The sequence below is a fragment of the Bufo bufo genome, chromosome 1 (assembly GCF_905171765.1).
Source record: "Bufo bufo chromosome 1, aBufBuf1.1, whole genome shotgun sequence".
NCBI lineage: Eukaryota > Metazoa > Chordata > Amphibia > Anura > Bufonidae > Bufo > Bufo bufo.
In genome coordinates, this window is record NC_053389.1 from 493,585,717 (window position 1) to 493,601,691 (window position 15,975).

General features: G+C 44.8%; 1 protein-coding gene across 6 annotated transcripts in view; it reads right to left on the reverse strand.

The window, feature by feature from the left end:
• Nucleotides 1-15,975, reverse strand: part of PPP1R12A (protein phosphatase 1 regulatory subunit 12A) — a 127,574-nt gene that overhangs the window by 29,274 nt on the left and 82,325 nt on the right. For all 6 annotated transcript variants that reach the window (XM_040410432.1, XM_040410398.1, XM_040410408.1 and 3 more), the window contains 5 exons: nt 9,765-9,871; nt 3,048-3,113; nt 1,039-1,055; nt 333-465; nt 53-157 (listed from right to left, as the gene is read on the reverse strand). In XM_040410432.1, the coding sequence (XP_040266366.1) occupies nt 53-157; nt 333-465; nt 1,039-1,055; nt 3,048-3,113; nt 9,765-9,871 (428 nt within the window). The remainder of the gene's footprint in view (nt 1-52; nt 158-332; nt 466-1,038; nt 1,056-3,047; nt 3,114-9,764; nt 9,872-15,975) is intronic.

The window sequence follows — 15,975 nt, forward strand, 5'->3', positions numbered from 1 at the left end:
AACCTGAATTTCAGCAGTTTGCTCTATGCAAAGATAAAAGTGTCACCCAAACCTGTGTTGCTTTTTCAAGTTGTAACTTTAGGTCTGTCAACTCCAAGTTGGTGTCGTGCAGCTGGGCCTTCAATTTCTCATTTTCTGCCATAATCTGTTCATATAACTAAAACAGATATATCAAAAAAATTTTTTTTTTTAGGAATTTGTCATTTTAAGCCTGAAATTGTGAGCCTCAAGTAATAAAGTTCTTAGTAGCACAAATAAGTAAAGGAGTGGCAGCCAAATAAAGATCACATAATCATGTTTAACACTAACGGGATCCTTTAAGAACTCCTTACCTTTTTAAAGTCTGTGGAGTCATCTTTGTCTAATCTACTATGACCAGGTCGAAATCTTTCTAAGTAACTGGTTGATCCAATATTTGATTCGTATCGGTCAGTGGATAAAGCACCTGTGCTTCCTGTTGTATACCTGAAAGCAAACGCACTAAATGTTAAGAAAAAAATAAAAAATAGAAGAAAAAAGTTTGAGAATTAATGCATGGAGAATTGATAATGCTGCTTCACAGGCAGAAGACAGTCTGCTGCAAATTGTTGCTTGTTCCCTGACAAGGAATGCGTATATAAAGCAGCGCTCTACTCTACTGATAGATTGACAGTTGCAGACAAGAATAGAACATGCTATATATTTTTTTGAGGGGCCACGGAACTACGCATGCGGACAGCACATGGTGTGCTGTCCGCATCTTTTACGGTCCCATTGAAATGAAATGGTCCACACCCGCTCTGCAATATTGCGGAACGGATGCGGACTCATTCATGCGGTCTTGTGAATGAGCCCTTAGATGTATAAATTACAAGTTTTACTGAATCTTCCCAAAAAACTAGATATCAATCTGCTCCACTGAATCTGCTCTATAACATTGCATTTTCACTGTCAGATTCCGCATGAAATTTACTCTGGGTGAACATGGTAAAAGAGGCAGCACTGTAAAATTATATGCAAACCCTAAGTGAAACCAATTGTTTTACAAGTACTACTTACCGAGATATGTAATCAGTCTATAGAAGATGGGAGGGAAAAAAAGGGAAAAAAGAATTAAAACTTGACTCATGATACAGGTTAGAGGTAAAGAAGCAGAAGCAGGGAGAAACCTAGAAAGCCCTGGGTACAGTCCATGAGTCCCTCGTCCTTTCAATATATTAGGCTTACGTAGTTTGGATGCCTGGTTACAGTTTTTCCCAGGGCACACGTAGCAGCCCTTCCTCGAAACATTTACGGAGAAGGGAAGATCAAAACACATTTAAAGGGTTGCCAAAGCCTTTAGTATTAAATCATTTCAACTGGTTTGTCAAGTTTCCATAAAACATCTTGGCAATACAGGTTTGTGTTGGGTTTCTCACTTGGATCAATGTGGCCGACTAGTGACCTTTCATCTGCTTGTTAGCATTCTTGAGCTGCTGCCAGGTTTGGTGGTATGCTTTACACACCATCAAGAATAAACTGCTGAAAGGAACCTGCGAGGTTTGTGTTAATCCTATTTACATAGGACATTGGACCAAAAAATCCCAAACATCCTGTCGTGTAAGCATTTTGCCTATGTTTATGCAAGCTTCATTACCAGCATACATATTAGGAAATGGCTCTTTGCACATGTTTAGCCAAAAATGAGAAAATTAAAAGGTTAAATAAAGCAGAGCTATGCTGTCAAAGGATTTTATGTTAGCCACACGCAGGATGGGAACTGCATAATCCCGCTATAAAACTTTAATGGGGTTGTTCTATGACAAACACTTATCCCCTTTCCACACGATAGGGAATAAATGTCTGAACGGCAGGGATCAGAGTGCTACTCACCACGAAAATGTGTTTGAATGAAGCGGCAGTCTCGCGTGCACGCACTTGGCTATCTCTGGCATTCCCAAAGAGTTCCATGGAGCAGACCGCTGCCTCTTTCAAACAAGGGAACAAAGACCCTCGCCAGACTCTTCTCCAGGGATCAACAACCTTCGGCACGCCAGCTGTTGTAAAACTACAACTCCCAGTAAGCACATTTACTCAGCTGTTCTTGTAACTCCCACTGAAGTGAAAGGAGGATTCTGAGAGTTGTAGTTTCAGAACGGCTGGAGTGCTGGAGGTTGCTGATCCCTGCCCTATCCTGTAGAGCAGGGGTAGGCAACCTCCGGCACTCCAGCTGTTGTGAAACTACAACCCAAAGCATGCATACTTACTCTTCTCTTTCAAGAAATCACATAGAAATGAATGGAGCATGCTGGGAATTGTAGTTTCACAACAGCTGGAGCCCGGAGGTTGCTGATCCCTGCTGTAGAGACTCTTGTTTTAACAATTCTTTTGACATGTTAAAGGGGTTATCCAGGAAAAGATATTTATCCTCAGGACAGGTCATTAGTATCAGATCTGTGGGGTTGTGACACCCAGGACCTGCGCTGATCAGCTGTTAGAAGAGGCCTTGATCGCCACATCCTCTTACTAAGCTAGTGACATCACTGTACATCACTGGGGCTGATCTGGAATACCTAGCACTGCCACTATACAATCTATGGCTCTATCCTTGGAAAGCTGCCAGGAGCCTGCATCGCTCACCGGAGCTTCAGTGGGTGCAGCAGCTCCATGAAACAGCTGAATGGGGGGGAAGATACAAGGACTTGGGACTCCCAATGATGTGATAATGACCTATCGAGGATAGTTTGCGGAACTGCACGGACAGCCATTAAAATAACTGCCTATTCTTGTCCGCAAAACTGACAAGAATAGGACAGGTTAAATTTTTTTTTTTGAGGAGCAACGGATGCGGACAGCACACTGAGTGCTGTCCGCATCTTTTGCGGCCCCGTTGAAGTGAATGGGTCCGCATCCAAGCCGCAAAAACTGCAGCTCGGATGCGGACCAAAACAACGTTCGTGTGCATGAGGCCATAAAGTGCAATTTTTGTAAATTATGGCATATCCAGCAATATCAATTTACGGTGGCTATCGACTATTACTAATAGAAACCATTATCACAACCATCCCCATATATCTGGGAATACTTACCCTGGTGTCCCTCCTAATTGGGCCGTCCTCTGTATCTGAATGATGATCTGGCTCATTTTCATCACTCTGTAAGTAACCATGAAAGAATATCTTTAAATTTATGCTTTGATATAAGAGATTGGACAAAAGATCAAATAAAAACCATTCCAATAATTAACAGCTGAAATTGCTGGCAGTGTTAAATTTTTAAGAGGTATTAAGATTAAAGGGGTTTTCTTGTGTTCGCAGCCTGCCCCCTGAAACAGAAGAGTTATACTTAACGTCTCCATGCCGCTCCAGTCCCTGTGCTGTTTACAGCATGGTCACATGCACCGCTTCAGTCAATGACTCAATTCAGCGGTCATGTGGCCACAAGCAAGTCATTGGCTGGAGTGGTGCATTTGACCTTGCCCATGGCCAGCTGGATGTAAACAGCACAGGGATCAGAAGATGGAGACACATGCTGCAGACACAAAAAAATTATAAAATAGATCATTACCAGAAAACCCCTTTAAGTCTGATTTCATGTGAAGGGTGCTACTGTTGCAGTGTAACCTCTCTGGCAATATGTTCATGGCCTAGATAGTGTAAGGTCATGAGCTCCATCTTGGAAGGAGAGCTCCGACCTCCTATTATAATCCTGAAATGGAACAGTATTATGGGTATAGGTATGAAAAATACATTTCTTCTTCTAGAATCCTGACCTGGTCCACATAGTGACTGTTGCAGCATTCATGAATAAGAGAAAAATAAGTGGATCACTTCCATTTAGAAAACACAAAAAGATCTATACCTTGCTGCAAATCTGGCTACCTTGTTCTTTTTTTTTTTCCCCCCCTACCAACAGGAGCAATTTAGTAAAAAACTCAAAAGGGAACAACTACAGTCAGGTCCTTTAATATTGGGACATCGACAATTCTAAAATTTTTGGCTCTATACACGACCACAATGAATTTTAAATGAAACAAGATGTGCTTTAACTGCAGACTGTCAGCTTTAATTTGAAGGTATTTACATCCAAATCAGGTGAACGGTGTAGGAATTACAACAGTTTGCATATGTGCCTCCCACTTGTTAACCACCTCAGCCCCCCTAGCTTAAACACCCTTAATGACCAGGCCACTTTTTACACTTCTGACCTACACTACTTTCATCATTTATTGCTCGGTCATGCAACTTACCACCCAAATGAATTTTACCTCCTTTTCTTCTCACTAATAGAGCTTTCATTTGGTGGTATTTCATTGCTGCTGACATTTTTACTTTTTTTGTTATTAAATCGAAATTTAACGATTTTTTTGCAAAAAAAAAATGACATTTTTCACTTTCAGTTGTAAAATTTTGCAAAAAAAAACGACATCCATATATAAATTTTTCTCTAAATTTATTGTTCTACATGTCTTTGATAAAAAAAAAAATGTTTGGGTAAAAAAAAAAAAATGCTTTGGGTAAAAGTTATAGCGTTTACAAACTATGGTACAAAAATGTGAATTTCCGCTTTTTGAACAACTCTGACTTTCTGAGCACCTGTCATGTTTCCTGAGGTTCTACAATGCCCCTCACGGAATACCTTGGGGTGTCTTCTTTCCAAAATGGGGTCACTTGTGGGGTAGTTATACTGCCCTGGCATTTTAGGGGCCCTAATGTGTGGTAAGTAGGTAAATGACCTGTGAAATCCTAAAGGTGCTCTTTGGAATGTGGGCCCCTTTGCCCACCTAGGCTGCAAAAAAGTGTCACATGTGGTATCGCCGTATTCAGGAGAAGTTGGGCAATGTGTTTTGGGGTGTCTTATTACATATACTCATGCTGGGTGAGAGAAATATCTCGGCAAAAGACAACTTTTCCCATTTTTTATACAAAGTTGGCATTTGACCAAGATATTTATCTCACCCAGGATGGGTATATGTAAAATGACCACAAAACACACTGCCCAACTTCTCCTGAGTACGGCGATACCAGATGTGTGACACTTTTTTGCAGCCTAGATGCGCAAAGGGGCCCACATTCCTTTTATGAGGGCATTTTTAGACATTTGGATCCCAGACTTCTTCTCACGCTTTAGGGCCCCTAAAATGCCAGGGCAGTATAAATACCCCACATGTGACCCCCTTTTGGAAAGAAGACACCCCAAGGTATTCAATGAGGGGCATGGCGAGTTCATAAAATTTTTTTTTTTTTGGCACAAGTTAGCGGAAATTTATATATATATTTTTTTCTCACAAAGTCTCCCTTTCCGCTAACTTGGGACAAAAATTTCAATCTTTCATGGACTCAATATGCCCCTCACGGAATACCTTGGGGTGTCTTCTTTCCGAAATGGGGTCACATGTGGAGCATTTATACTGCCCTGGCATTCTAGGGGCCCTAAAGCGTGAGAAGTCTGGTAAATGAATGTCTAAAAATCTTTACGCATTTGGATTCCGTGAGGGGTATGGCGAGTTCATGTGAGATTTTATTTTTTGACACAAGTTAGTGGAATATGAGACTTTGTAAGAAAAAAAAAATATATTTCCGCTAACTTGGGCCAAAAAAAATATGTCTGAATGGAGCCTGACAGGGGGGTGATCAATGACAGGGGGGTGATCAATGACAGGGGGGTGATCAATGACAGGGGGGTGATCAGGGAGTCTATATGGGGTGATCACCCCCCTGTCATTGATCACCCCCCTGTAAGGCTCCATTCAGATGTCCGTATGTGTTTTGCGGATCCGATCCATGTATCCGTAAAAAAACATACGGACATCTGAATGCAGCCTTACAGGGGGGTGAGCAATGACAGGGGGGTGATCAGGGGTTAATAAGTGACGGGGGCGGGGGGGGGGGGGGGGGGGTGTAGTGTAGTGCTTGGTGCTACATATTACTGAGCTACCTGTGTCCTCTGGTGGTCGATCCAAACAAAAGGGACCACCAGAGGACCAGGTAGCAGGTATATTAGACGCTGTTATCAAAACAGCGTCTAATATACCTGTTAGGGGTTAAAAAAAATTAAAAAAAAAATCGCATGAGCAGATCATATTGCCCGAAAGACTTCAGAATTCATCCTGCTGCTTTTGTCAGCAGTCACATCAGCAATAAATACAAGAGAACCAGTTCCATTGGCAGCCATACATGCCCACGCCATGACACTACCACCACCATGCTTCACTGATGAGGTGGTATGCTTAGGATCATGAGCAGTTCCTTTCCTTCTCCATACTCTTCTCTTCCCATCACTCTGGTACAAGTTGATCTTGGTCTCATCTGCCCATAGGATGTTGTTCCAGAACTGTGAAGGCTTTTTTAGATGTTGTTTGGCAAACTCTAATCTGGCCTCCCTGTTTTTGAGGCTCACCAATGGTTTACATCTTGTGGTGAACACTCTGTATTCACTCTGGTGAAGTCTTCTCTTGATTGTTGACTTTGACACACATACACCTACCTCCTGGAGAGTATTCTTTATCTGGCCAACTGTTGTGAAGGGTGTTTTCTTCACCAGGGAAAGAATTCTTCGGTCATCCACCACAGTTGTTTTCCATGGTCTTCCGGGTCTTTTGGTGTTGCTGAGCTCACCGGTGCGTTCCTTCTTTTTAAGAATGTTCCAAACAGTTGTTTTGGCCACACCTAATGTTTTTGCTATCTCTCTGATGGGTTTGTTTTGTTTTTTCAGCCTAATGATGGCTTGCTTCACTGATAGTGACAGCTCTTTGGATCTCATCTTGAGAGTTGACAGCTACAGATTCCAAATGCAAATAGCAGACTGGAAATGAACTCTGGACCTTTTATCTGCTCATTGTAATTGGGATAATGAGGGAATAACACACACCTGGGCATGGAACAGCTGAGAAGCCAATTGTCCCATTACTTTTGGTGCCTTAACAAGTGGGAGGCACATATGCAAACTGTTGAAATTCCTACACCGTTCACCTGATTTGGATGTAAATACCCTCAAATTAAAAGCTGACAGTCTGCAGTTAAAGCACATCTTGTTCCTTTCATTTTAAATCCATTATGGTGGTGTATAGAGCTAAAAATGTTAGAATTGTGTCGATGTCCCAATATTTATGGACCTGACTGTATTTAAGCAGTTCCCAAAAATTGTTTCAATGGAGAAGGCAGAATTCCAATAACACATTAATTAACATCAATACATTAAAGAGGACCTTTCATGGGTCCAGACATTATGAAATAACTAGCAGGTTATATAGGGCATAGTGCAGGGATGTAGTATCGCTTACTAGTTTGTCTGGGCGCCGCTCTGTTCGCCTGGTATGCTAATGAACAGCATCCGTACAGGGAGGAGACTGCACTGTTTCTCAATGGGCATCTCCTTCTCCCTGGTTGTAGCGCGGTCCAATCACAAAGGAGAGCGTCACAGCCAGGGAGAAAGCGAGTTTTTTTTTCTCCCTGGCTATGACGCTCTCAGAGAAGGAGATAAACAGGGCAGTCGTCTCCTCCCTGTACCGATGCTATTCATATAGCATACCAGGCAGCAAACGGAGCGGCACCCAGACAAACTAGTAAGCGATATTACATCCCTTCTCTATGCCCTACATAACCTGCTAGTTATTTCATCATGTCTGGACCCATGAAAGGTCCTCTTTAACCCCTTAGGGACACATGACGTACCGGTACGTCATGAGTTTAAAATAACATTGCGGCGCCCCGGGGGTTAATCCGAACGGGATGCCGGCTGAAATCATTCAGCCGGCATCCTGTCACAACGCCCGGGGGGGGGGGGGTTCATGTGTTTTAAAAATGAAATCATTGTGTAAAACTTAAATAAATAAAAATTGTATACATATTAGGTATCGCCACGTCCGTGACAACCTGCTCCATAAAATTACCACATGATCTAACCTGTCAGTTGTACAGGTTACAACAAAAAAAAAAAAAACGTGCCAAAAAAGCTATTTCTTGTTACCTTGCCGCACAAAAAGTGTAATAGAGAAACCAAAAATCATATGTACCCTAAACTAGTACCAAAAAAACTGCCACCCTATCCCGTAGTTTCTAAAATGGGGTCACTTTTTTGGAGTTTCTACTCTAGAGGTGCATCAGGGGGGCTTCAAATGGGACATGGTGTCAAAAAAAAAAAAAAAGGCAAAATCTGCCTTCCAAAAACCGTATGGCATTCCTTTCCTTCTGCGCCCTGCAGTGTGCCCGTACAGCAGTTTACGACCACATATGGGGTGTTTCTGTAAACTACAGAATCAGGGCCATAAATAATGAGTTTTGTTTGGCTGTTAACCCTTGCTTTGTAACTGGAAAAAAAATATTAAAATAGAAAATCTGCCAAAAAAGTGAAATTTTGAAATTGTATCTCTATTTTCCATTAAATCTTGTGCAACACCTAAAGGGTTAACAAAGTTTATAAAATCAGTTTTGAATACCTTGAGGGGTGTAGTTTCTTAGATGGGGTCACCTCTACTCTAGGGGTGCATCAGGGGGGCTTCAAATGGGACATGGTGTCAAAAAACCAGTCCAGCAAAATCTGGCTTCCAAAAACCATACGGCGCACCTTTCCCTCTACGCACCGCTGTGTGGCCGTACAGTAGTTTACGGCAACATATGGGGTGTTTCTGTAAACGGCAGAGTCAGGGCAATAAACATACAGTCTTGTTTGGCTGTTAACCCTTGCTTTGTTAGTGGAAAAAATGGGTTAAAATGGAAAATTAGGCAAAAAAATGAAATTCTCAAATTTCATCCCCATTTGCCAATAACTCTTGTGCAACACCTAAAGGGTTAACGAAGTTTGTAAAATCCGTTTTGAATACCTTGGGGGGTGTAGTTTATAGAATAAGGTCATTTTTGGGCGGTTTCTATCATGTAAGCCTCACAAAGTGACTTCAGACCTGTAGTGGTCCCTAAAAATTGGGTTTTTGTAAATTTCTGAAAAATTCAAGATTTGCTTCTAAACTTCTAAGCCTTGTAACATCCCCCAAAAATAAAATTTCATTCCCAAAATAATTCAAACATGAAGTAGACATATGGGGAATGTAAAGTCATCACAATTTTTGGGGGTAGTACTATGTATTACAGAAGTAGAGAAACTGAAACTTTGAAGTTTGCAAATCTTTCCAAATTTTTGGTAAATTTGGTATTTTTTTATGCAAAAAAATTATTTTATTTTTTTTTACTTCATTTTACCAGTGTCATGAAGTACAATATGTGACGAAAAAACTATCTCAGAATGGCCTGGATAAGTCAAAGTGTTTTAAAGTTATCAGCACTTAAAGGGACACTGGTCAGATTTGCAAAAAATGGCCAAGTTCTTAAGGTGAAATAGGGCTGAGTCCTTAAGGGGTTAAAGGCGGTGTTCACTTCAGATTTTTTCTCCCATGTTTAATGCACACAACATAGGTTAAATGGATGCCTCTGACAGATGCCATGCAGTGTCATGCTCTAGCATAGGGTTCCTTTGTAAGAAAAATAAAAAAAAGGATCCCTTGAACGCATACATTTTTTTGTTAGATTCCGCAGGATGGAAAAGCATAGTATACTATGTGTTTTTTGCATCCTTTTTCTCCCAAACATACATCTTACACAAAACGTGGGACAAAAATGTGATGTTAACACAGCCCAACAATGAAATCTGACACTATGCAGGGTAGAATTTTTTTCTGTTCTCTACTTTCCGAACTCATTCAATATTAGGTTGGCTAAGGCTGAAATAATTTCAACTAAATTTATTCTAGGAATGCAATCTACAGACCATCTGCAATGCAGTTCACAACTACTAATCCTACTTATGACACTTACATCTTGAGTCCAAAAAGAGACCCCTGTAGACCGCCTTTTCTCCCTGGGCCGTCGTCTTTCTCTGATTGACTTGGACTGAGATTTGTCCTCAGACTCTCTTTCCTCATCTAGGGAAAAACAATAACAATGTTGCATAAAAACAAATGACTGCATTACAGTTACAGCTAAATTCCTATACTCTGTCATCATTGTGACCCGCAAACTGTCAGATTATTGCCAGGAATTGAAAACTATGTAAAATCCACTTGTAAGGGTAAAGAATCCAGAAGAACAAAGAAAAACAAAAAACATAGTACAACGACTTATTTTTTTGATCAAGAATGTTTTAATTGATTCTCTCTATTGCGCTATTGTCTGCTTCTGGTCTTGTTGGCAGTTGTGTGAATGTAAGAGACTGGTTCTGGATTAAAAGGGTTTTCCGAAAACAATGGGAGAAAAATGGGCTAAAAGGATGCAAATTGTATAAAATAATTTAAAGGGAACCAGTCACCTCCAAAAACCATCCCAAGCCGCCAGCAGTACCCAACAGTAGCCAGCAGTGTGTTTCCAACGATAATTTTCTTCCTGAAGGCAGATGCGGCTAAAGCTCATAAAACGTTCTTTTATCCTCTGCCGCGCACTTCTCTAGTCATGCTTGAAGTCAAGGGGGCAGCGGCCTCCTTGCTTCAAGTCACGGTAACCACTCTCCCCTTCCCTGCCCCTTCACTCTGACTGACAGCACTTATGCAGAGAGTTCGGCAAAGCCAGCCAAACTGCCGGCTGACAGTCACAGCGAAGAGGCAGGGAAGGGCGAGTGGTTACCGCGACTTGAAGCAAGGAGGCCGCTGCCCCCTTGACTTCAAGCATGACTAGAGAAGCACACCGGCAGAGGATAAAAGAACGTTTTCTGAGCTTCAGCCGCATCGGCCTTCAGGAAGAAAAACAAGATTTTTGTATAACTTACCAGTAAAATCTCTTTCTCGCTCTTCATTGGGGGACATAGGAACCGTGGGTATAGCCATGTCCTCTAGGAGGCGTTGACACTAGTAAAAGCTGTTAGCTCCTCCCCTGGCAGCTATACCCCCTCCAGCCTGGAGAGAGCGCTTCAGTTTGTGAGAAGCAGTAGGAGAAGCAAGCAAACCAACGAAAAAACGTGGAAAACCAACCATGTCAAAGGACCCAACTGAGCCCAAACCAGCAACAGCTACAACTGTGGCCGTACAACAATACTGGGTGGGTGCTGTGTCCCCCAATGAAGAGCGAGAAAGATTTTACTGGTAAGTTATAGAAAAATCTCCTTTTCTCGCCCATATTCATTGGGGGACACAGGAACCGTGGGACATTCAAGAGCAGTCCACGGGGAGGGAAAAACCACAGACCCATGGAAGCAAGCGTCCCTGCTGGTAGCTAAGAAACTGCCGCCTGCAGACCTGCGGGCTAAGCAGCGGCCGCCGATTAATAAGAATGCACCTGGAAAAAAAAACTGTGAATTTGTGTAAAGAGGACCGGTAGCCTCGTTACACAACTGCGCAGTTGAGGCACGATGCCCCAGAGCCCAAGAAGCGTCCACCGCTCAGTGGAGCAAGCCATGACACCTAAGGGTGGAACCTTGCTCCAGGCGCGGTATACGTCAGCACTTGCAGACCGAATCCAATGTGCAATCGCCCTTTGGAGGCCGCCAACCCCTAGCGAGGACCCTCCAGAGCGAAATGGGGGGTTCGTATGCCAAGAGGGACTGGGAGGCTGCTAACAAGGAGTAGAACTCTGACAACAACCAATAATGTAACTCCCTTCGGTAGGGTGTGAAGGAAAGGGACAGGGAAGGAAGGACAATTACTTCATAGATATGGAAGTCAAGGACCACCTTCGGGAGAAGAAGGAATGGGCTGGAGAACTGCCGTATCCCTGAGAAGATCCAGGAAAGGGATCTTGCAAGAGAGCACCCCCAACTAAGACACCCGCCTGATGGATGTGATAGCCACAAGAAAAACTACCTTTCAGGACAGGAGCCGGAGTAAGAACTCCCGCAAGGGCCCAAGTGGAGAAGACTGGAAGGCTGAGAGAACTACATACAGATCCCAAGGCTGTAAGGACGGTACAGAGGAACCGTATGAGCCGCTCCAGAGTACGCTGAAAGCTGCCCCAGGACAGAAGCGCCAACACCTGACCCATCAAGGAACTAAGGGCTAAACCAAGGTCCAACCCTGAATATAGAAGGATAGGACCGTGGGGAGAGAAAAAACAGGGAGAGGGGATGTCCCGGCGTTCACAGAAGCCCAGGAAGGACCTCAAGGTCCCACAATAGACCCTGGGCGATGCAGGCTTCCTGGCCTGAATCATAGTGCGGAAGACATCCGCCGAAAACCCTCTCCACGTCAGAATGGAGGTTTCAATAGCCACGCCGACATTGAAATGCAGATGTAAGACCGGACCCCGTGAAAGAAGAGCGTCTCTGAGTGGCAGTGACGTCTCCAGGAAGGAGAACGAGGTCCGCATACCACACGCTATGGGGTCAACTCAGAGCGACTAGGATTTGTCGGAATGTCCTCCATCTGGATCCTCTGTAGAACCCTAGGAAGGAGGAGAAGAAACATGTAAGGAGTGAGAACTCCCAACAAGGAGAATCAGGGCGTCCCGTCGCACGCTTCCGGAACTCTGGAGAAAAAGGGTGGAAAGCTTTCGTGTAGATACCGTTAGCCAATACCGGACCAATGGAAGAGTCCCCGTAGAAGGAGGAATGTGGAGGGTGCCACAGCCCACCAGTCTGGACCGGATCGAGCCTGGTAAGGAAGTCCACCAAACTAATACCCTGTGCAAATGCAGATGAGGGAAGGTAGCAACGTAGGAACTACCAAGGCATGCAGGACGGCTATGAACCCTGAGCCAGAGGGGGAAAAGACAGGAGAATAGGCTAGGTTTGAGCCCATTCACCGTCTGAGACCGGCACTGTACCAAAGTAGCCAAGGACTAAGTGGCTGTGCAAAAACACTGCCTGAGGAGGAAGCCAAGCAAGGGGAGACGCACTGTATTGCTAGCCCCATACCCCAGCAGAGGAGGGGGTCCCCGTGGAGGCCACCGAATTCAGTGTTAAAAGAGTCCACCGCCTGACGAAAGAGCTGTGCAGTAAGAACCAAGCATGTAGTGGTAAGCAACACCGCTCCCACAGTAGTAGCCAGCGCTTGCCCAGTCAGCGCAAAACCGAGGGGGGGAGGCCTGAGACTAACCGTAGAAGCCACGTACCACACTGCCCTAGTGAAGTAGAGCTAACCTCAAAACTCTACCCGGAAGGGCGCTAAACAGGTGCAACTGCCAAGCTACCTCCAGGGTAGGACCCCTACCTGAGGGGGATGTCCCACTGGAGTGACCACAAACTCTAGCAGTAACGAAAATCTGCACCTGTGGAGTAGAACAAGCTGTAGGTGCTAAACCTGAGTGCCAGCATAACCACTTTCCCAGAGAAGGGGAATTGGAGGATAGAGAATACAGAGTAAGTGAAACACTCGATTCGCTGGAACATACTCACCATATATGTGCAATGGAGTACGTACTACGTATTGATGCAGACAATATCATGACCGACTGGAACAACGTAGGCCCATGGAAATGGGGTACTCTAGGACACAAGTGATGCTAGGAACCCCCTGAGAAGACAGAAGATGTTATAACCATGCACGAAACCAGCACCAAAAACAAGGAATAGCCACCGTGTCCACTGGTGTTACCCATATAGCACTAGGGTAAGAGTGCCGGGCACCTGCGAGTACCGACTGTTGCCACGCCCCCTAGGAAATAAGCGAAGGCACCTCGAGCAGTGGTGCCGCAGAATTGCAGCATCTGAAGATGTTTAGTTATTCCCCGCTAGTGGATTACTAGCGGAAGGGGGAAATGCGACAGAAATCACGGTGATGTGCAACATTCCGTCTATGGAAGGATAGTGCGACAGTCTGAACCGTATGTAATGGTAGTGCAATAAGCTACCTAAGGAAGGTGGATGCATACGGCAAGTACTAGGGAGAATACTTCACCTATGAAGGGGGGCGAATGCCCACGGCGAAAACTAGTGCACATGGAGAGTCCTGTACCCCGTGGGAGTGCAATTGTTGCACCTAAGTAAGGGGGTAATGCATACAGCACACCATGTACCAGTGATAATGTAATCGCACCATGAATGGATATGCATAGCAGGTCCCGAAACTCATGTCATTGTACCGAGTCCACCTATGGCAGGGGATAATGTATAAGGCTGGTACTTATCCCGAAGTAGTGCAATTACTCCACCTAAGGAAGGGTTAATGCATACCAAGTACTACAGGCCACCTTAGACGCAATCTTAAGAGACTGCGTCAGACTCATGTCAGGGTCTGAATCAGTGATTCTCTCTCTTTCCCCCCCCCCCCCCCCCCCCGCAGACGGACCCTCCCCAGTGAGGGAGGGCGTGTCTGAGCGTGACCCAGGGAGGAAGGGTGGGGTTGCGAGGAAAAAGATGCAGTGTTCCGCTCGCGCGGCGGGGACTTATCAACCAAACCACCCAGGGGGTGAGATGGGAACTTGAAGAGGTCTGCCTACCGGATTGCGCAGGCAGTGCAGTATCAATCAAGCAACTCCGGATGTGGAAGCATAGGTAGAGAATTATCCCCCAAACGACCCGGGAGGGTGGATTGGGAATGTCAGAGAGCCTTAACTGAATGGCGCCGGCGAAGAAACATCAACCAAACGACCCCAGAGGGTGGACTGGGAGTTCCAGCGGACCCCTACTCGATTGGTTGATAATGCCCCACCTGCGCAAACGACCCAGGAGGGTGGATGGGAATTTCAGAGATTCCTTATTGAATGCGCTGGAGGAGAATTATCAACCCAACGACCCAGGAGGGTGGATTGGGAATATCAGAGGTCCTCTATTGAATTGCGCAGGTGGAGAATATCAACCAAACGACCCGGAGGGTGGATTGGTAATCCCAGAGGTTCTCCCCTGTATTGCGGAGGTGAGAATCATCAACGGCCCCAGAGAACGGATTGGAATCCTTCAGAGGTCCATCACTAATTTTATTACAAGACACGGAGGCCTCGTATTGCTTTAACCTTTCTTTACTGAATCTACCATAGCAGCAAAGAAAAATGGTACAACAAATGGAAACCATGGTAACAAACTCCTCCCCTTATCCCAGTATATCAGTCCTTGTCTGCCTGGGATCCTCCTCTTTCTTTGCTGCTACCAGGCAGATAAGTACCTTCCAGCTCTGAACTTTGACTCAGGGTCTGGTATATAGTTTTTACTTAGTTGTGTTTATCCTTTATTCTCAGGATTATTGCCTTTTCCTTCATAGCTTCTTATTATTTGGTTTTCCTGGCGTCATTTGTATAGTTATATACGTTTTTTACCTACAGGTTTTCCCTGCAATCTTTTCTTATCTGTGTTTCCCTTCCCTTGCTGTCACTTGCGGCCCCTCTGTCCTCCGGCGTGGGGCGCGCCATCTCCAGGTTTTTCCCCTCTGGGTTTTTTGCCACTCTATTTACCTTTCGGTCGCCATTTCGCGCGCTCCGAACATTGCGGCCCGTCTTCTTCTCCGCCCGAGATCTCGCGAGACGAGATTTCGGGCGCTTGCTTCAGTTACCTCTATCTCGTCCTTTTCGCGGGCTCCGCGATCTCGCGAGACTTCGGCCTCTTCTGAGATTTGTTAGGTTTGAGCGCACCGGACATTCACCGCCTTGCCTGTTCGTTCGGCCGCATATATATTTCAATTGTAAGTGCCTTATTCCCTACTTTTACATGATCGCTTTCCGACATGATATATATCTCTACAGCTATATCTGTTTTCTTCTCTTTTAGGTCCCTTCTTCTTCTGCTCTGGCTGGGGTGACAAACTCCTGCCATCTCTCTCTTATACTACTATGTCCACTAGGAAAAACTCCATTGCCTCTGCAGCCCCCACTGATCCTCCCCCTGTAGGTCAGGGGTCCCCTGCTGAGGATAGGAGATCCGAGGTACTGCACCCGGATGATCCTAATCTGATGCTGCAGCAATCTATATCAAATGCTATTATCACTGCCATGGGTTCAATGTCATCTGCATTAACCCATTCTATATCGCAGGCCCTCATAGCTCTCCCTAATACCACTATTCAGGCCCCGATTCCATCTATAGGTTTACTCCCGTCTACCTCCAGAACGCCTCAGATTGATGGGCCTTCCCCATCCCATGACAACGCGCATCGTTCGCGTAAAAGAGCCTGTA